At 40.9% G+C, this 20,605-nt stretch overlaps 1 protein-coding gene across 14 annotated transcripts in view; it reads left to right on the plus strand.

Moving 5' to 3' along the window:
- Positions 1–20,605, plus strand: part of LOC112922083 (TLE family member 4, transcriptional corepressor) — a 142,814-nt gene that overhangs the window by 18,347 nt on the left and 103,862 nt on the right. For 10 of the 14 annotated variants that reach the window (XM_072762784.1, XM_072762842.1, XM_072762787.1 and 7 more), the window contains exon 5: positions 17,463–17,525. The exons of the other annotated variants lie outside the window; for them this stretch is intronic. In XM_072762784.1, coding sequence (XP_072618885.1) covers positions 17,463–17,525 — 63 coding nt within the window. The remainder of the gene's footprint in view (positions 1–17,462; positions 17,526–20,605) is intronic. 14 annotated transcript variants of the gene reach the window in all.

Genomic DNA, 20,605 nt, shown 5'->3' on the forward strand with positions numbered 1-20,605 from the left:
AAGGTTAAGAAGGTTATAGAAAGGTGCCCATGCAAAGGTTAAGAAGATTATAACCTGAAGACTTAAACTCGAACAGGAGCTTAATCCTCCTGAGGTGGTTTTATTTTTCTTACATTGAGAGTAACTTGGTTAAGAGAAGGTAGTGCTGGAGACCTTAGATGGAAGGCAAATGTTGATTGATCTCTCACTCTGTGTAGGGCACACTTTGAGGTCTAGGGAGTTAGAAGAGGCAATAGGCTTGCCTCTGTGGAGAGTCTAGTCTTTTTATGGCCTTTGGAGCAATATGAACAAAACAAGGCATCGTGTGTGGATGACACTGTGACATAGAAGAGCGGGCAGTGGAGGGGGGGGGGTCAGTGCTGGAGGATGCTATTCCTGAGATAGATGCGGAGACCTGTTAGTAGGACCCCAGAGGAGGGGGTCACTTAGGAATTAAGGACTGGGTTCCAAGTGGAAGCCATACAGATGGGAAAGGGCTGTGAGTATTCAGGGTCTGGTTAGCATTCCCAGCTTGGTTGGGATCGGGGAAAGAATGGTGGAGAATGCAGGTTTGGGATCATTTATAGAAGGCCTTGAGTGCTAGTACAGAATGTGGGCTATTGAAGGAAAGCAAGAGGACGGCAGGGTAAGGACATGTCTGTTTTGCTAATTGCCTTATTCTCAGCACCTAGCATGGGCTCTGATAGAAGCTGTTCAGTGAACGTTGGCTGAAATCGCTTGAGTGGAGAGGGACAGGGCTGGAGAGGGACAGGATTGAGGAGGGATGTGGGACTTGAAAGGAGGAACCCAAGTGACCTAGCAGTCAATTGGATGAGGGGTGTGTAAATGCATAGGAGAGAATTCCTAAGACATTGACCCCTGCAGTCTGCCAGAACTATGGTACCACTGATAGAAAAGGAAACCTGATAGAAAAGGAAACCTCGGAAGGGGGACCTTTCTCTTGATGATGCTGGGCCTGAGACACCTAGGGAGGAATAAGTGGTAAAAGGAAGAGGAGGATAGAAAAGTGAGTTTGTTGCTTCTCTTGCCTTCATTCCTTCATTTCCCTATCTTCCCTTCATCTCCTGCCAAATCTATACTTCTGCCAAGAACCTCAAGGATCCTGTATTTGTGTCTTTATTCTTTATCCAGGCCACAATGGACTTTGCCAGGCAGCTCTTAGCAGACAGTGGATTTAGGAACTTAACCATTTTAAAGAAGGTGTTTGACCTTTGTGTTAGTGTATGGGAGAGAGTGTTTCTTTTCATCGTTTTTTGCTTGATTACTGCCATTACCTTTATATAGATACAATAGTGGGAGTTTGCAAATTATCTGATTTTTGACTTTTTCCTTCTTAAAGTTTTTTTTAACATTAAAAATAGGTGCAGAATCTTCTCAATTATTCATCAGCTATGGAAACTTTGAGTCATTCTTTTTTTTCCCATTTCTTTTTAATTTTTATATCATTTGGCCAACAGCTGTGGATAGGTCATGATTCCATATCGTTTTTGTGTTGAGAAATTCTGTGTGAACATGAGTCTGTGTCTGTAATTGTCTTAAGAAACTACTATATTTCAAGAGAAATAATTATCCACATTGTTCATAATGGATGAGCTAAATACTGAAATTACAGTGGATGCTTTAGTCAGTGCAAATTATATATGTGGTTAATTTTTTTTTTTTCCTAATGTGACCTATTTTATATTTTAACCTTACCCTTCTTTTAGACACTTGTCTTAAACAGCTGTAGTGGAGTGAGAACAGCAATGATAGTAAGGAAAGTTAAGTAAACATGAAATTAAAAAGTCCGTAGAGTACATTTTGGTAAACCAAAATATTGCTCGGTGGCATAAAACCACAGATCCATTCCAAAAAAAAAAAAAAAAAATGCGGAAATGTGGTTTTGCTGTCTGTCATGCAGTCTGTTTTCAACTGTCAGAAACATACGTTGCTTTCTGGGTTTGTTTTTTTTTTTTTTTTTCAAGTCTGACCACAGCTTTTAATTTCCTTCACTCCACCCACACCTCGCACCACACCTCCATGTATCTAGTGCTAATTTATGGGTGATTTAAATGTAATGACATAATCACCAGCAGAAAGATCAGCAGCTGTGGCAGAAGTTTTTTGTCTCAGATGTGCTCAGTACCGGTTCTGTGCTTTTGGAAACCTTTATGATCAGAGCACAGTGATTGTCTTTGTCTTTGGACTTCTCAATTTAAGTTAAATTGGATTTGAAGTGCTTTGTGGGGGATCCCTGGGTGGCTTAGCGGTTTAGCACCTGCCTTCGGCCCAGGGTGTGATCCTGAGGTCCTGAGATCGAGTCCCACATCGGGCTCCCTGCATGGAGCCTGCTTCTCCCTCTGCCTGTGTGTTTCTGCCTCTCTCTCTCTCTCTCTCTCTCTCTGTGTCTTATGAATAAAATCAAATCTTTTATTTTTTTTTTTATTTTTTATTTTTTTTTATATATATTTTTTTAATTTTTTTATTTATTTATGATAGTCACAGAGAGAGAGAGAGAGAGAGGCAGAGACACAGGCAGAGGGAGAAGCAGGCTCCATGCACCGGGAGCCTGATGTGGGATTCGATCCCGGGTCTCCAGGATCGCGCCCTGGGCCAAAGGCAGGCGCCAAACCGCTGCGCCACCCAGGGATCCCTAAAATCAAATCTTTTAAAAAAATGAAGTGCTTTGTGTTTTTTTTTTTTTTTTTCTAAAAATAAGAAAAAGAATCACCTATGGTCCTGTCACTCTGAGCTGGCTGCTGACCTAGGCAGAGGCCCAATGCTGAAGCCTCCCTGTCTGCACCATTTGTGCTGTGGCTGATGGAAAATTAGGTCTACCTAACCCTTCATCGAAAGTACTGGTCAAGGTTCAAAGGTTAATACATAAAATAGACATGTGTATGTTTTATTTCTTTTTAAAGCATAAAATAGTGTATATACAGTAAAATGAAACCTTAGATCTCTAAAATTAATTTTGATTTCTTGGTAACTCTAGGTTTCTTTATGTAAAAACATACTCAGGTGGGCAAGACAATCCTACATATTTTTTTTAGGATCTGCTCCTAATATAGCCAATAACTCCCTGTGATCTTGGCAAATTATTCCTTTCCTGAGTCTCAGTTCTGATGCATATCTAGAAAATGAGGGGATAGGTTTGGATCAATATGTTTTATAGATTACTAGTTCCCAGGCTCTAGAATCTGGGGACTTGGGCATCAGCATTTTCCTAAATGCTCCAGGGTGATTCAGAAGTGCAGTGGGGTGTAGAACCCATGAACTAAAGCAATGCTTCTCAAACTGCAGTGTAGATACAAATCACTGGGGATCATGTTAAAATCACATTCCGTTTCATCAGGGTTGGAGTGGTGCCTGCAACATAATGCCCGATGCTACTGGACTGCTCGCCATTTGTTGAGTAGCAAGGAGCCAAAGAATCTTGAAAATTTCTTGTGTTCCTTTGTTATTACTTATTTCTATGATGTAGTTTATATAGTATATGAGGGAGTCCATGTGCTGCTGGAATGACACCCCTCATGTAGGATGTTAAGATTGATAGGTAGTGAGGTATCTCCACAGCCTGCCTTTGCTTAAGATTCCAGACATGAATCTCTGGAACAGTTCAGCAAAGTGAAGTAGTTTTAATAGCACCTTGTTTCAGATAGCCTGGCTGGAGGCCAACTGATGGCTGGTGGGGTGGGTGCACTGTTACAGGAAAGGGGGCACTTTCCACTTATTCCTCACGGAGAGCCCACTGGAACAGGTGCTTGCACTTCCGTCTCCTTTCTTATCCTCTACTGGCTACCCTGCCCATATTGACCTCTTAATTCCTGAGCAGTATTTTAGGTAAATGAGCAAAAGAAATCACTAAGTAGTACATTTTATTTTCACTTCACTTCTCATGTGAACACATTCTCTGCAAAAAAAATTGCTGAACATAAGTTTAAGCAAGCAGAACTCCCAATTTTGAGGCGTATTTGGTTGTGGAAGAAACACCAACATCCTGGAGCAGTAACATTTGCCAGGCTCTTCTTTAACCCTATCATTTGGAAATAAAAAAGTACTGTTCATAATTGTAGTGCTTTATTTTAGTTTGTTGTAGCATGGCATCAGATGGGCAGGCAGCGGGATCCAGTGGGAAGGCCCCACTGAGGTCTGGCATGTTTGCGGAACTGATTTTCAGGCCATCACCTGCCCTTAAGCAGTTAAGTATGACTGTGGCCACTTAGCCCCTCCATGTAAACCAGGCAGGGATCAGAGAATGCCCCACTTATTGGGCTGTGTTGGAGAATTTTGTTGCCTTGAAGGAATATACTTAGCACCTTTTCTAAAGTCCCAGGCAATAAGAAATTAACAGTGTGCTGTGTGGGAGTGTTGCTGTACAGTAGCGGTACTCGGTGTGGTATGTGGATGGGCGCAGGTCTGTGAACAGTTCTCCGTAGGTGGGCGTGCGTTAACAACTAGGAGCTTCTACCAGACTGCATATCAACACGCTGCTTTCCTCACTGCAATGTCTTCATTGTTAAAACCCAAAACTGAAGAACAAAAAAACCCCACTTTGCCAAACTGAACAGTAGTTGATTTAATTCTGGCCGGAGGGGTGCCTGGATGGTTTAGCGGTTGAGCATCTGCCTTTGGCTCAGGGCGTGATCCAGGTCCTGGGGTCAAATCCCACATCGGGCTCCCCCAGGGAGCCTGCTTCTCCCTCTGCCTGGGTCTCTGCCTCTCTCTCTGTATCTCTCATGAATAAATAAATAAGATCTTTAAAAAAATCCTGGCCCAAGACGGTTATCTTCTTGTCTATGGATAACAGTTAGGGAATTGACTTCTTTTCAGTAGCACTGCTTTAGAATATGTAATCAGAGGGTTTATCAGGATGGTTTTATTAGAATAGACAAAAAGAAGTTCATAAAATGAAGGTATAACCTGAAAGAAAAAGGTAAAAAAGAAAGTAAATTTAGAGGCAGGTTAGTTAACCTAACTAGGTAAAATCAAGTTCAAGGTGGTAGGTACCTGTGTAAATTAGTTAAGTCAAGGTAGTTGACAACAGATTCACAAGTGGGAAGCTGTTCAGAGTCACTTCAGTTTGTACTTTGGTTAGCGCAAAACTCGTTTAAATTCTTTGGAGTACTTCTGAATTCTTAACTTATCTTAGAAGTTTTGTTTTTCCTTTACATCATCTACCTCTGATGGAAAGAACACATTTCTATAAATCTCACATAACTGTTTTCTGTAGTCTTAAATTACAAGAAGCTTTGAAATTAAGCCTGACTTCTCCTCCACCTCTCCTCCTCTGCCCCCAGCCTGCTCTTCTTTACTCTTTACTACTATATATAAAATTTACTGCATCCAGGGCAAGTATCTGTTTACCAAGAAAAGAGGAAGAGGGATCCTTTGCCAGTAGCAAAACATAAATACTAGAATGTCTTTTCTGGGTCATAGTGCAAGAAAGTGGAGAGACAGCACATTTTCTGGGGCTGGGCTTGTGACCTCACTCCTCTTCCCAATCAGTTCGCAGGCAGTGTACTCTGTGATCACTGTGCCAATGAGTCTGCCCTCCCCTCCCCTGTAAATCTGCAGCCCTTCCCTGGTGTAGTATAAATTAGTGAGGGCTGCCTTCTTAATTGAGAGACAGGAAGAGCCTAAGCTTGAATCGATACCTAACAATACAGCTACTCAATTTGTAGCACTATCTAATCTCAGTTCTGTCTTAGAACAGAACTACATTCCTAAGGGATTTTATTCATAAGTGTATCCTCATAAATATTTCTGCCAAGCAGATATGGGTCAGCTAGTATTCTTCCCATTTCGTGGGTGTAGAAATGGAGTCCCAGATCACTTAGGGGTTTGCTTAAAGTCATGGTTCAGCTGGACTAATAATTAGAGTCATTGTGGGATTTGGCACTGCACGGTTGTGTCAAGCACACAGTATCTGGTATGCTTTCTGGAATGTTTTGGCATCTGAGTTCAGCTTTTCCCTTTGCCTTATACGTTTGTTGCCCACAGCATACCTTGAAACTGACCTTGTGACTTCTCTGTCTTGATGATTGGTAGCACCATACCCAGGCTTTACCTGTTGGGATCATGGATCCCTGACTTCTCATTTTCCAGATCTGAGGATGTCACAGCATGCTACTGGTTTTCCCTGTGCAGTGTGTCCCCTTTGCTTGCCCTCACTGTCACTGTCATCAAGCCTTATGTGGGCTTGGGTGGAGTTCAGGGGACACTTCTGTCTCTGTGTTGGCTCATTCTTTAGGTGCCCTTGTTGTTGCCCTGCTCTGAGAAATCCCCTTTGCTTGCCCTCACTGTCACTGTCACCAAGCCTTATGTGGGCTTGGGTGGAGTTCAGGGGACACTTCTGTCTCTGTGGCTCATTCTTTAGGTGCCCTTGTTGTTGCCCTGCTCTGAGAAATCCAGCCAGTATTCCCATCATGGCTCTTTCCTCTTCTCTGCTCATTTTACCCTTTACCTTGGTGACCTTGTCTACTCTGCTTAGTAGACAGATACCCAGTTTTTTTTTCTACAGCCTGGATCTCTCTTCTGAGATTGTTGTATGGAACTGAGTCTTCATTTCCATCAGTGTCTTGAAAGTACTTAAACTTTTAGTGTCCCCAGATGACATCATCCCCCATAAGTCTGCTTATGGTCCAGTGATCTCTATCTCAGGAAATGCCAGAATCATCCACCCAGTTTCCAAAGCCAGAAACCTGGAGGCAGGTGATGATTGCCTTTCCTTCTTGTTAATTAGCCACACCCAGTCAGTCATCTGGTCTTTTGGAATCTACTCCTGGTTACTCTTGCATCTGTTTACTTCTCTCCAGCTATCTGAGCATGGTGGATTACTTACCCAGGTGGTTCTTCTTTGGCTTTGTCTGTAAAATGAGAACAGAGTAATTCTCCTAGAACCATTCTTCACTTCAGTGAAATATCTGGTGCAGGGGAAACTCGACATGTGTTAGGATGATGATGATGATCATGATTGGCACGTTTAGCCGTCTCCTATTTTTGAGATAACTTTCACCATGGTCTAACTTGGGTGGAGGAAATCCCAGTACTCTGGGCTGTTGTGGGTCTGCCTCTCCAGCCTCATCTTGGCCTGCTGTTGCCGTCTTTCATTTGTCCTATTTGGTTGGATATGAATGCCCCATGTGGGTGCCACAGGCTGATCCTTTTTGGAATCTTCTTGCTCTTTTCCTTGCCCTATCTCTGTTGTCTCTAAGGCTCACTTCCCCCTCAGTTACTCAGGGAAACAGAGTCCTCTGTTAAGTGTTTTCAAATACCATGCGTTTTGTATTTTTTCAGTGTCTGTTTCATTTGCTAGATTAAGGGCTCTATAAATCCTGTCTTTTTCCGTTACTCTTTTCCTCAGACTATGACACAGTGCCTGGCACGATAACAGCTCATTATTGAAAACTGAGGAATTAATATGGCTCACATGTAGCTCTCTCCCCAAAACCTCTGTGAAGGCTTCAGCCAGAAGGGGTTTCATCCAACCTCAGCCTCATTTCTAGGGCTCTTCTGTCTACCACCTAGGCACCACATGCATTACTGTATTTATTTCCATTTCCATTTGGTCTTTGCCTGTGCTAGATTATAAACACTTGAGAGTCCAGATCCGTTCCGCCTTCACTGCTGTTCCCACCATAGCTGCTAGCTTAGAGTAGGAGTGACTGAATGAGCTGGTATCTGAAAACATCTTGTTGAATTTCCTAAGTTTGTGGTGCTCTGGGATTTCATATTGTTCCTATTCTGAAGTTATCTTTCATCCTCCATTCTTTCCTTTTGTGGTATGTTTTGTGGTTATAAATCTCTCCCACTGCCATTCAGATACACTCAGTGACAAGAAGGCGGGGTGGAGGGCCAAAATGTACTTGAATGTCTTGACCTCCTGTCTGGGTTTTATCATAGCTTTCCTAGGAATTGTCCCTGATAGGTCCTCGCTGCTTTGCAAATAAAGTTCAAGCTCAGCATTCAGGACCTTTCACAGGCTGACCCCATGAGCCCTCTCTGTCCTTACTTTCCACTCCTTTTTTATTGCACACGTCCTGCTCTAGCTTTAATGGTTTTCAAATCTACCATTAGAATCATCTGGGGATCTTTAAAATAATATACTGAAGCCTGGGTTCTGCCCTCCAAGAGTGGGAGTTCTTTGGTCTGGGGTGAGGCCTGGGCGTTGGTGTTTGCGAAAGATCCATGGGGTGATACCGTTGTAAAGCAAGGCCTGGAAACCATTGACCAGCTCAGCATTGCCCTCAAAGTGTGATCTGCTCTAAGGGCTTGGAGAAGAAAGAGTTCTGCATGCAAGGGTGATTGGTACCGCATTTTCTGCACTCTCTGCACTCCTTTCCAAATACTTGTAACTGAGGCTATTCCATGAAAGGTCTGAGGTATCCAACACCAGAGGAACCTGTTTAACTCTGTTTAAGCTCGGTGAGGCCATCTGGTCAGGGAGCTCTTTCCGTGTGTAATACCTGTTAATGACTTCTGCAGAGGGCCTGTAGAAGCTGCTTTGGGCAATGCTGCTTCCAGCCACATCTCAGCTTTTAAGTCCGTTCTTTATTTCCTTTCTTTAATCATCTAATCCACATCAGACCCACACCCTGCCTCAGGCTTCTCTCAACCACCATTTTACCTTCTTTGGCACTTCCTGAAATTCCTCTGCTTGTACTTATGTGCTCATCTCTGTCTCCCTCCCCTGCAGTGTGAACTCTGTGAAAGCGGGGACTCCTTTGTCTTGTTCACCCCTGTGTCTCTATCAGCACCTAAAGTAAGCCTGACAAATAGTACGTGCTTCATAAATATTTGTTGAATGGACAGAAAGGCAGCCATACATTTGTGGTTTTGGCTGTTTCTGAGGTACATGTTTAAATATTTAAACTGCCTGTGCAATTTAATTAAAAGCAGCTTGAAATACATTTAAACAGTAACTAGAAATACAGGAACAAAAGGGGATGGTGGTAGTCTCTTACTCTTGTAACATTCTCAACCTATCTAGTAAAGTATTAAAAAAAAGAAAAAACAAAAAGTAGATCTGAGCCAAACTGTAGAGATCATGCAATTTTTCTGATAGAGAGGCCTCAGTCTGTGGTGTGGGACTGTGGGACTTCTTTTTTCTAATTTTTTAACCAGTGCCTCACAGGTGGCTTCTCCCGGCCTGGCCTGTGTGAGTCAATAGGAGCGTTTGGGTGAGGAATCATTGAGTGATGGTTGGACTCTTGTGTGGGATACACTGCACCAAGGACAAAAACAAAACCCCTTGGGAATTAGTATAGGCTACAGAAAAACCTCCCTGACAGTATTCCAACAGATTTGGCAGGAAAGATGGGAAGGGGATTTGCATATTTGAATCTACACATGGATCCCAGCAATTCTGGACTTTGTTTGGAAGGGAATGGCGTGTTCTCTGTAGGAGTCTTCATGCTGCAGCTGTGTCTGTGGGTCCCGAAGTCTGGCTCTGACTGTCCCAAGTTCAGTGCGGTTGGCATGGGTCAACTGCCCTGCATGTGTGGTAGTTTGTGTGTGACCTGCTGTACTTCGAAATTACCAGGAACTGCCCTTTTTAATTCCTGTGAGAACATGGATGCTAGTGCATGGCTCTGGCAAGGCCCTTCCTTGGGCTGTTAGTTATCACACTGGTTTACTCCAGAGAAATTATTGTGGAGGTTTACCTTGATTCAGCATATGAGGTACTCCCTCATTGTGTCTCTAACAGATCCCCCAATTTTACCTGGTGAGGTCCTGGTCAGTAGTCTGGCGTGAGTAATCTCAGGAAGGAGGTTGAATGATACCGCCCTTATCATGATTCTAAAATACTATCTATCTATCTATCTATCTATCTATTTCTAAAATACCTTTTAAAACACGTTTTCTGCCAAGGTTTCAGAATAGAAGTTTTAGTCATTTACTTAGCAGCCAGGAATTGTCCAGAGTGAATTTGCATTTCCTTTTTTTATCCACTGTGATTACTTACTTTTTTTTGAGCAGCATGGCTTCCTAAATGCCAGAAAAGGTGTACCTTGGGAAGGTAAACCAAATCAGAGTACAAGTAGGTCTTCCAGATGGATATTCCTTTCAGGTTGAAGTGCTCTGACTATTCCCAAACAATTTTAGTGTGCTTACAAAAGATTTTAGAAGATTCCATCCACCTAACTGAACTGTGGTTGCTTCTGTTCATTCAGCAGATATTTCTGAGTGTCTTCTTAACCATACTGGGGGGGCTATAGACAGATCTCTGCCTTCCCTGAGCCTGCGTTCTGTAGAACCATGCTATTTAGGGTGCTATCTGTAGACCCATCGTGCCTCTGTCACTCTGGGTTTTGTAGATGTGTAAATTGTCAGGCCCCACTCCAGGCTGAGATTTTTAAGAAGACTCCTGGGTGATCAGTATGCACTGATGAGTTTGAGAAGTTTGAGAAGCTCTACTCTCATCCGTGTAAACAAAAACATGTGAGATGATTTTGGAGAAAGAACTAACAGGCTAGAGAATGACTGGGAGGAGTCAGAGGATGGGTAGTGAAGATGTTTGAGATGCCCATGGGCTGAAACCAAAGAGAAGAATAAGGCAGCGAGACCCAGGAAGATTAGGCACAGGAGCTCTCCCTCAACCTTGCATGCTTTATTTCCCCCCAATTTTGGATGCTTTTCCACTTTTCTGCTCTCGGCCAGGTGGGGATCCACAAACTCACTTGCCTGCTTTGCCTGGACCTGATTGGTACTGGCAGTGTTTGCCAGAGCAGTATGAGTTCAAGCAGCAGAGGAACACAACTTTGGTAGGATAGGAACTGGCTATTTTTCAGAGTGAGAAAACAGTCTATGGGGATGGAAGGGTATCTTGACAGTGATGACTTCAAAGACTTGAAATTTTATATGATTGAGAGGGAGGAAGGGGAAACCAGCAGAGGCCTGTACTAGAATTGAAAAGATGAGAGAAAAGGAAATGCTGAGGAATGTGGATGTAGAGGTAGATTTTCTGGAAAAAGGAGAGAAGAAAACAGACAAAGAAGTCTATAGCCTAATGTAAGAGGGTAGACTGAGAAACAGAGCATAGCTCTTAGTTTATAAAAGGCAGTTTATTACTTTTCTTAGAGTTATGTATCCTTGATGAGAGTGTAAGGACCATTAGTGTTTTTGTCTTACTGGTTTTATTCTAGTATCCAAAGTTCCTGTCTTTCGGTATTTCTCACATAAAATTTAATCACATAGATCATGTTGGGAAAAATTAAGGTAGATGATCTTCACCTTCTATGGTTATAAGGAATATTTGCCCCCTCTACTTTTGCGAAGTATGGAAATGCTTAATTGTAAATCAGCATCCCAAGGCACAAGTACACTTTATGTCAGTAGGAAAGAGTAAGGTGAAACAGCTTGAGAAATTGATTGTTGATTGATTGATTCAGAGACCAGAGGAGAGAGAAAAGAGAGTATTTAAACACATATTTGGAGCAGTATTTAAACACCATAACCAGAGCCCAGAGAGTAGTTAGCAGGCCTTGCTGTGACACACTGGCCCTGAAGCAATGAGCATTTGCCTGGGTGTATTAGGACTCAGAGTAATCAGGTTCTCTGACCAGCTCCACTTTGTTCCATGCAAGCTGAAGTTAAGCTCACCAGAGAAAGTCATTTTCTTTCCCTACTTCTAACATCCCACTTTTCCCTCTCATCTTTTTTCCCCATTTTCCCTGTCCCTCTCTTAGTGGAGCTGAATATAATCATGATAACATTGGTTACAGTGTTTTTCAGACTTGAGAACTGAAATGATTTGACCTTGTAGGAATAATTGGATGTCTGGCACAATGATCGTCATTCTTAACCTTGATAATATATCACTCTCAACATTTGGAGCAGTATTTAAACACAATAACCGGAGCCCAGAAGGTGTAGTAAGGATAATAGGCAACTATACGGGATTTCCCTTAAAGATCTTAGAAAGCTCAAGAGATGAGAAGAAAAGGCACTTTTTTCTAATCATGGCAAAAATGCTTCAGTAAAACACAGCTTTACTTTGGTGACAGTTTGGAATAGTTTCATGAAATGTAGGTACCATGATACTCTTCAGGAAAGGCATTGCCCTGTGTATTCTTGCACTAGCACCTGTATATCTCGTTAGAACAAACAAATGGTGTACTTTAGTATATGCAATAAACTGAATTGCATACTAGGTACTTTATAGCATACTTTGCACTCAGTAAATTAGCGTAGATACGAGTTCAGAACACAAAGCAGATTGACATTGCCTTGAGAATCATTGCTTTAGTTCAACTCCCTAGGGGAGGCAGGGTTTGGATGGGGACTAAAAATTGGTAGAATATTGGCACTTTCATATCATTCAAGACTAATTGAGTACTAGATAGTACCTGTTGTTAGAGGAAGTGGGATGATGAGAGCTTTTTTTTTTAAATTTTTTTTTAAAGATTTTATTTATTCATGAGAGACAGAGAGAGGGAGAGAGATAGAGGTGAAGACACAGGCGGAGGGGGGAGCAGGCTCCATGCAGGGAGCCCGATGTGGGACTCATCCCTGATCTCCAGGATCACGCCCTGGACTGAAGGTGGCGCTAAACTGCTGAGCCCCCCAGGCTGCCCGATGAGAGCTTTTAAAAGTCTTAATACTTGTAAAAAAAAAAAAAAAAAAAAGTCTTATTAGTTTGTATCAGTCCTTTATGGAAACTGATAGATGTTTTATTAAATTGATTCTCACAATGTTATCGCTTCATTTATTGCTTTATTAAGCAATATAAAATATTTTGTGCAAAATCAGTACCTGAACTAAAATAAAACGTAGGCCTCTGGTTTACCAGCTTGTCAGCAGTGCTGACAATACCTTTGATCTAAATCTGTATGCCTTATTCCAATTTTGCTTTTTTTAATAGAAAAATTAGTTTTTCCATTATAATTTTACATATTCTTATCTCTTTTGTAAAGTTGAATTTTGATGACAGGATAAAAACTGAGTTTTTCAGAGAAATAATACTACTTTTTTCCTTCAGTTTAGCCTGGATTTTTAGTAAGTCGGAAAGAATTTCTCATTAGTCCTCTGAGTTTTTAATCTAGGGACAAGCAAGATCGGTTCCAGAATTTAATTTAGGCCATTTCTTAGAAAATTTGGAACAGATCAATGAACAAATGAAGAGAATTTATTTTCTGTTTGAAATAAAAAATTACAATCTTTGATGGCCTAGAAGTAAAAGAAGGGTGAAGGAGAGGGTTGCAGGATTTATTTGTACTTCAAAAAAGATTTCAGATAGCATAAGAAGAAATTTCTCTTCACTTTTTAAAAGTGTTTTATATAATTGGTGAGTGTATGTTCTTGGTAAACACTTAATAAGATAGTCTCTTAAAAACATTTTTGGCAAAGAAACTGCTGTAGAAAGCAAATTAATTGTGAAATGTTATTCTTCAAGAATGTTTTTCTGAAACTAATTGTGTTTTGTTGTTGTTTTCTGGTTGGCTGCTAAAATGGTTTCCTAATAATGTTTTGTTATTTTGTTTTATTTCAACCATACTGTGTAGTAGTGTTGCTCCTATTTTGATGAGAGACTAAAACTCCCAAGAAATGTTTTTTAAACCAATAATTGCTTTTGATACATCTCTTTGATTACTAAAATAAAGTTATCTGTAATTTCTCTCAAGTTTATTATGTCATAAAAATAAAATTTGTTTAAATTTTTAAGGAAATCATATAGGCGGAAGTAATCTAAATAAAAATTAGATTTTTGTTATATTACAACTATTTGAGGGGATGTAATTTAATTCAAGCGTAGGCTTAACTAGTTTTTTTGTCTTAAATGACTAATGTAATTTGTTATAAGTGATAAAGAAAATATGTATTTGATATTGTGTTCTTCATTATTTGTTACTTTTTTAATTTAATGATTGAATTGTGGCATTCTTTTCAATGCATGATGTTGCTTTCCCGTGATGCAAGGTAGTTAATGTATTTTCCACCAGTTCTTGAGTTGGAGTATGAAGAAAAAAAGGGATGAAAGCTGCTTCCTTTTCTGTTTTTTTTCTGTTCCATTACCAACTGGTCATGCCACTAGGCCACTGGCCATCTCCATTTGGGAGGTAGTTAGCCTGTCAGCATTCACATGCCAAGTGTTGTGTGCACAGCCAACGTGTTTTCATAGAATGCCTTTTTCTAAAATATTTGCCCAGTTTGTGTGTGTGTGTGTGTGTGTGTGTAGGGATGGTCATTTATTGGTTCTTTTTATTGGAGAATGGCATAAGGTGGGAAATTACAGGAGGAGGAAATCGAGTGGTAATGAATTGAGGGTAGGAAAATATGTGTGAAACTTATTTTTAAATGACTGTCTTGACAGATAAAGGAAGACATAATAGAAGTATCAAAAATTGTTAATGGATTCGACAAACTGTGGCTGTAAAAACAAATTATTTTGTTATGTTTTGGCATGAACAGTTGTTCTTTTATTGGGAGTGTGAATGCTATTTTGGAACATCATGGGCATCTGAAGACAATAGTCTAGCAGTGTCCACAAAACCTAGGAGTCCCATGGTAACATCCAGCAGCCCTACCAGCAGCATTTCAGAATCTTGGCCTGTGTAAATGGGCTGTGAATGTACTTGCTCAGGGATGCATGAGCCACATCACCTATAAATTTGATTGGAAGCTACAGCATTGGCATAGGCTGATGGATAGCAGATTAGAGCCCTGATTAACCATGTGATTCAAAGACTGGGAATATATTGTCTAAGCAAGATTCATCAGACGCAATCAGAATTTCAAGTGGTCAGATGAAATTCAAATGTGTATTGTGGCTTTTCCTCCCCTAGTGCTTTTACTCCTAGGTTGCCTTTTTTACCCCCGTCTCTTTCCCCAAAGCTGAAAAATACTTCTTTGATGAATCTGCTCCTTACCCTAAAGCTGTCTGTCTGTTATTCATCAGAAAGCAGGTCGCAGTTCAGTGAGCAGAAGAAAAGATTTTAATAGAAGCTGTGCCAAGGGCTGTAATGCATCATTTTAGGGCCCTAATTACATTACAATGACAAATATCAATGGTGACAACAGCAATAACCTACATCCTTTAATGGCTGTGCTGGAAAAGGAGTTTGGGCCCCACGCCATTAGATTAGACTCAGTTTCAAAACATAGGCCATTAGAAGTGTGTGTCCACAGTATTATTGGCTGATCACTGAAGCCCAGTGGAAAGGCCTGTAAATAAATGATGCCTCCCTAAAGCTGGGTCCTGTGGGACAAAAGAGGCAAAATTAGTTGACCATGGAAGCAGCAGTGTTTCCGAGGCAACTTTAGCTTTCAAAGTGAGGAATGACCTGCTTAATTTTATGAAATCACACACACATCCCACCCCCCTGCCGCCAATTAGCCTGACCATGAAAAATCCATTGGCATGACAACTTAAAGAAATTAAGAAGTCTTTTAAACAAAAGAAGATCTATAAAGAAAAAGTTTGCAAGATCCTCCCCTTTTTTCTGTTATTGTGTGTTAATATACATGAATAAATAAATCGACTTGTTGACTTTTCGACATTTATTTTTAAGAAAATGCAGATCCCCTCCCCACCCCCCATAGTTGCTCAGACTTAAAATAGCCTAGGTCCAAAATTGAAGTAGCCAAATAAATACCTCTTGGTCTTTATTTTGCCTGATGAGTAAGTTTCCTTACAGTAGTTTTTATTGCCTAGATTATGTAGGCAAACTAAAGAACTCAGTTTTCTTATGTGCCCACACATTTTTAAACCCTCCTAGCAAGGGACTATTTTATTTATGTAAACAACATAATGAGGAAAATATGCTTGGCAGATGGTTCTAAGCATTAGAATCATCAGTTTGGTCTGCCCCAAAGTGTCTCATTATCTTTTATTCTCTCCCCCTCCACCTCTCCCTACAAAAAGCTTAACAACCAAATGCCTTTGAGATGCAGTGCTTTGGGTCTGGTGATTGCTACTCTATTTTCTCAGCTCACGCTGGAATTTCACCCATAACCACTGTGGTATGTCCGTCCAGGTGGAGAGTGGTTTGGTGATTACCATTGCAGCTTTTCATGGTGGTTTAAGCATTCTTAAAGGATGGCTAAATGCTCCATGGGGCCAGTGCAGTAAATTAAATCAGGTCAGCACAGTTGGGGCCTTATTCATCGCCCGCGTTATTGGTGCTGGGTTTTTGTCCCTCCTGTTAGGGAATGCAGACCAGGAGGGAAAGCTTAGGTTTGAAACTTCCTTTATGGTGAATTTGTGTTTTCTCTTAGCTGGCAAAGTTTTTAAGGTGCTGGCATTTAAAAGATTGCATAGCCGCAAAGTCAAAAGGGTTGCTGATGAAAGAAGGAAACCTAGATTGCACAAGGAGAATGTCGCTGTCATTCGGATAATGACTTAGCAAGAAAAAGAGCATTTTTGTCCTCTTATAAAATGAGAAACTGACCCTGGATGGAATTTATTTTAAGAATGTCTCAGGAATAGTAATTGCTTTACATTTTCTGCCTCTCAACACTTCTTGCCTGTCCTTCACCCCATCCTATCATTTACAATCTAAGCTACTTTGCATGTATGTGTATAGAAAAACCATGCATTTTACATGTCCCACCCTGAAGGATATAAGGAGCCATCTGATAATACAAATTAAGATGAACATCAGCGAAGCTCTGGGTAGATTTTCAGAGAAAAGTTAGTGTGGTGGCATTTCTTTCTTTTTAAATTTTTTTTAACTTAATTATAGCATCCTATTGGTAGGCAATTTCTAGACTTAAAAAAATTATTAGAGAATAAACCATCTCTTATCTGGTTGCTGGGGCTTTGCACATGTGTGGTGTTCAAGAATAAGTTATGTTCCTAAGATTAGTTTCCATGCAAATACAGGTCCCTTTCTGCTAAGTACAGGAAAATTTTATGATGGTGGGACACATTTGGAAATTTTCATGATTGAAGAATATATTCTGTTCCCCCACAGTGTAGAACTAAGGATCTGAGTTAATCAACTTTTTTGGGGTTGGTTGGGTGCTATTCTTTTGGGAGATTGGGGGAGCAGGGGTGTGCCTCGTAGATAATGTGGATTCCTATGAAGCAAAGGCCACAAATGTAGACTCCAATGAGTTACTAACTGAAAGAATTTGAGATGGAGAGAAGAACATGTCTTTACTATGAAAACTCCTGAAAACTTGAGGTTTTAGGGAAAACCACATTAGAATGAACAAGGGTCCTGTTGAAGGCTTTTGAAAACTGATTTCCAGTCATGAGAATTAAATTCCTTTTTATGTTGTCCTGGTGCTTGCAGGTTGACTTTTTAAGATGAATGCTGGTTAATAAATTGTGCTATTAATGTGGCACTGTTGTCACTGCCTCCTTTTAATGGGCTTGCTGATGAGAGTTTTCCTCTTCCTTAGGAAATACGCCAGCCAGAATATAAAGTGTGTTTTAATATCATCCTGTTAATATTTTGGGAATTTGTAACCAGCTGACTGTTCTCTTTATTGCTTTCCTTTCCTTTTTTTTTTTTTTTTTTTTTTTTTTTATGCAGGCAGAGATTGTCAAGAGGCTGAATGCTATCTGTGCACAAGTCATTCCTTTCCTGTCCCAAGAGGTAAGGCAGTTGGTTTGAGGCGCTGGGCTAGAAGGTGCCATTTTGGTGGTTTTGCAGAATAGGGATTGTAGAACTGACTCTTTAGCCTTGTGAGGCTCTTGGTGTTTGTATGGCACATTTCTAAGATACAGTGTTCACATTCCAACTTCTACACCTTATTAACATTCAGTGGAATCGAATTGTGTTCATATAACGGAACATTTTCTAATGTGTGAAGCAAAATTCAATTGTTTAAATATTTTGCTGTCCTTGGACAATGTAGTGTTGCTCAGAATGATGACTGTTTTCCACAATGGCATCTAATAGGGTGGATTGAAATACTCCCCAGAAGGGTTTGCTCTACACTTTTGTTACTGGACATTAAGAGTTGGCAGAAGACACCTCCATAGAAAGTGCTTTACATAGTTAACTACAAACTAATGTAACTTTTGGCTAGCTGCTTTAAAAAAGTTACTTACTACCTGATGAAGTCTTACCATTGTGCTTGCACTTGGAAAAAGATATGCAGTATGGACTCTGGACTTAGGCTCTGAGTACCACTGACTTTGCACGCACATTGCCGAGGCCTGTTGTGTAGTGCACCTGCTGCTGTTTGTTCAGCAGCAGTGGAAGCGTGTGCTGTCCGCAGACACACTCCTGTTGGAATTAGAAAGTGCATTTCTAGTGCGTGGTGGCTTCCTCGTGGCTTTTTCCCCTTCTTATGTTTGCTCGCTTGCTTTCGGTCACAAAATTTAGGTGAAAGCACTAGAAAGAGATCATTTTTGCTTCTGAATTACTGAATCCATCACTTGCTTAGGTAAGATCATCTATGAGAGGGTAAGAAGCTAACTAATGAAATATTTGCATGTCTCAGCCATCGAGCATTGTGTCGTAGGCTAGAAGGCACTGAGTTACTTTCCTCCTCCCCTTCACTTCTTTAGGTGTGCCACGACACTGCTCTCCAGGAGAGCTGTCCATCTGCCTGGCCTTCCCTAGGTATGTGCTGATGATGTTAGCCTGCAACGAGTATTTGAGCAGGGGTGTGCCTCGTAGATAGTGTGGATTCCTATGTGACTTCTTTTTGGTTTGAACTGAGTTAGACCTCGGTAACCATGGGTACCTTTCGTCAGATACATATCCCACTGAGGTGCTCATATTCACAAACCATGGACCTAAGTTAACATCCTGAATTCAAATGGTCTTCTGGACCACAAATAACAATAGATGAGTTGTCTTTCTCCCCCCTTTAGCTATGACCACAAAACCACTACTCACTATATCCCTATTTGCCTATTTCTGCTCAGGATTTGCTTGTGATGACTAGATTGGGCAGAGTGATGAGGGAGAGTAGAAAGGCCTGTTTGCATTTCTTTAGGAAGCCTGGCCAATCCAGACCAGTGTGTGTTTCTTCTTAGTTGCAGCAGCTCTGCTTTATGGGGATAGAGGCTTGGGAAGAATGTGCGCATAACCCGCAGGGCTGTAACCATGCTGAGGTGTTACACCCCAAGGTAGATGGAGAAATTTGAACTATAACCGGGTATTTGCAGGCATAGACCCCTGTCTATAGTCACTGGTGTAGCTTAAAGCTCCCGTGGCATTTTTGCAGGATCTGTGGGGTTATATGCAGAAGTGGAAAGAGGTCTTGGGGGTGTTGGTAGAGCTGATTTACAAATTGGTTGTTTTCCCACCTGAGTTACATTGTTTGTATGAGCAAGCCCAGTAGGAAGAGAATGTGTAATGGTCATGGTGCCGAACAAGACTGGACTGGAATGAATTAGCTAAGGAAGTTGTACCCCGCACAGTAAGGCCACTCGGAAATGCTTTTTTCTCTGCCTGAGGCTAGGAAGAGAGCCTGTGATCTCATCCCTTACTGTTTATTCCTCCAATACATTTGTTGGCATTTTAGTTGAAATCCTTTATTTGTGTGTAATGAATGACCTGTGTCGTGGTTTTCTAAATGCTAATTCTGTATATATCTTCTGCTTACTTTGGATCTAATTGGCTCTTTTTTTTTTCAATTTTTTAATGTGTGTGTGTCTATCTTTTAATGTGTGGGCCATAGACATGTTTGTTCCTGTCCAATCCAGGCCTCTCTGATGTTTTGTGCCTGAGCATTGCCCACCTCGTTTCATCTTCTGGGCATTCAGTGAGCATCAGACTCTTCGCTTCTATCCTGAGGCCAGATGGACCGTAATCTGGAGGGAGGGGAGGAGGCAGGTTATTAGAGGAAGATGAATTCTATTTCCTGTCTCTTCAGAGGCATGGAAAATCACTCTTGCATGGCTGCTAGCGTCACTCGGTGCCAGGACTGAAGGCTCTTAATCTGATCTTTTAACACCGGCTCTCTGTGTGACAGTCTCACTGCCAAGATAGCAGCTGTGGCATTAGAATTTATTTTAAAATGTTTTATTTAAAAATTAAATGATTGTATTTAGAAAAAAGAAAAACATTCCCTGAAGACTGATACATAAGGTATAGGATAGTGGTGGGAGGGATTTTTTTGGGAGTTTGATAAGGAGGAGAGGTGAATTCACATGCTTTGAGAGGTCCGTTGTTAATTTAGTCCCCGTGTGCTTATTAATGACCTGCTTAATGCTGCTTGGGGCTAGTATACCACATTTTCTAAAATTTAAAAAATATACTGACAATTATTAAATAAATTTATTTTGAACTGCCAGGGTTTTTTTTTTTTTTTTTTTTTAAGAAATAAGTTGTATAATTGTAGTTCAGAAGCATTTGAAATGTGACTATGTATTGCCGGAAACAATCATAGGAAAAAATACATTCCTGGTAGATTTCACAAAAACATTTTTTAGAGTTATAGCCAATTTATATTTTAATGATGTGCTTGTTGAACTCATATATGACTACTTCCAAAGTCCCAGGCATTAGACAAAGATAACTGCCAACTTTTGTCATTAAAGTATCACATAGTTTTGTTTCCTTTAGAGAGAGAGAGAGAGAGAGAGCGAGAGCGAGAGCGCGAGCTTACCGCATTGGCACAAGTAGAAGAGGAAGGGGCGGAAGGAGAGGGGGAGAGAGAATCTTAAGCAGGCTCCACACTCTGTATGGTGCCTGATGCAGGGCTCCATCTCACGACT

This window comes from Vulpes vulpes, chromosome 1, assembly GCF_048418805.1.
Source record: "Vulpes vulpes isolate BD-2025 chromosome 1, VulVul3, whole genome shotgun sequence".
Lineage (NCBI taxonomy): Eukaryota > Metazoa > Chordata > Mammalia > Carnivora > Canidae > Vulpes > Vulpes vulpes.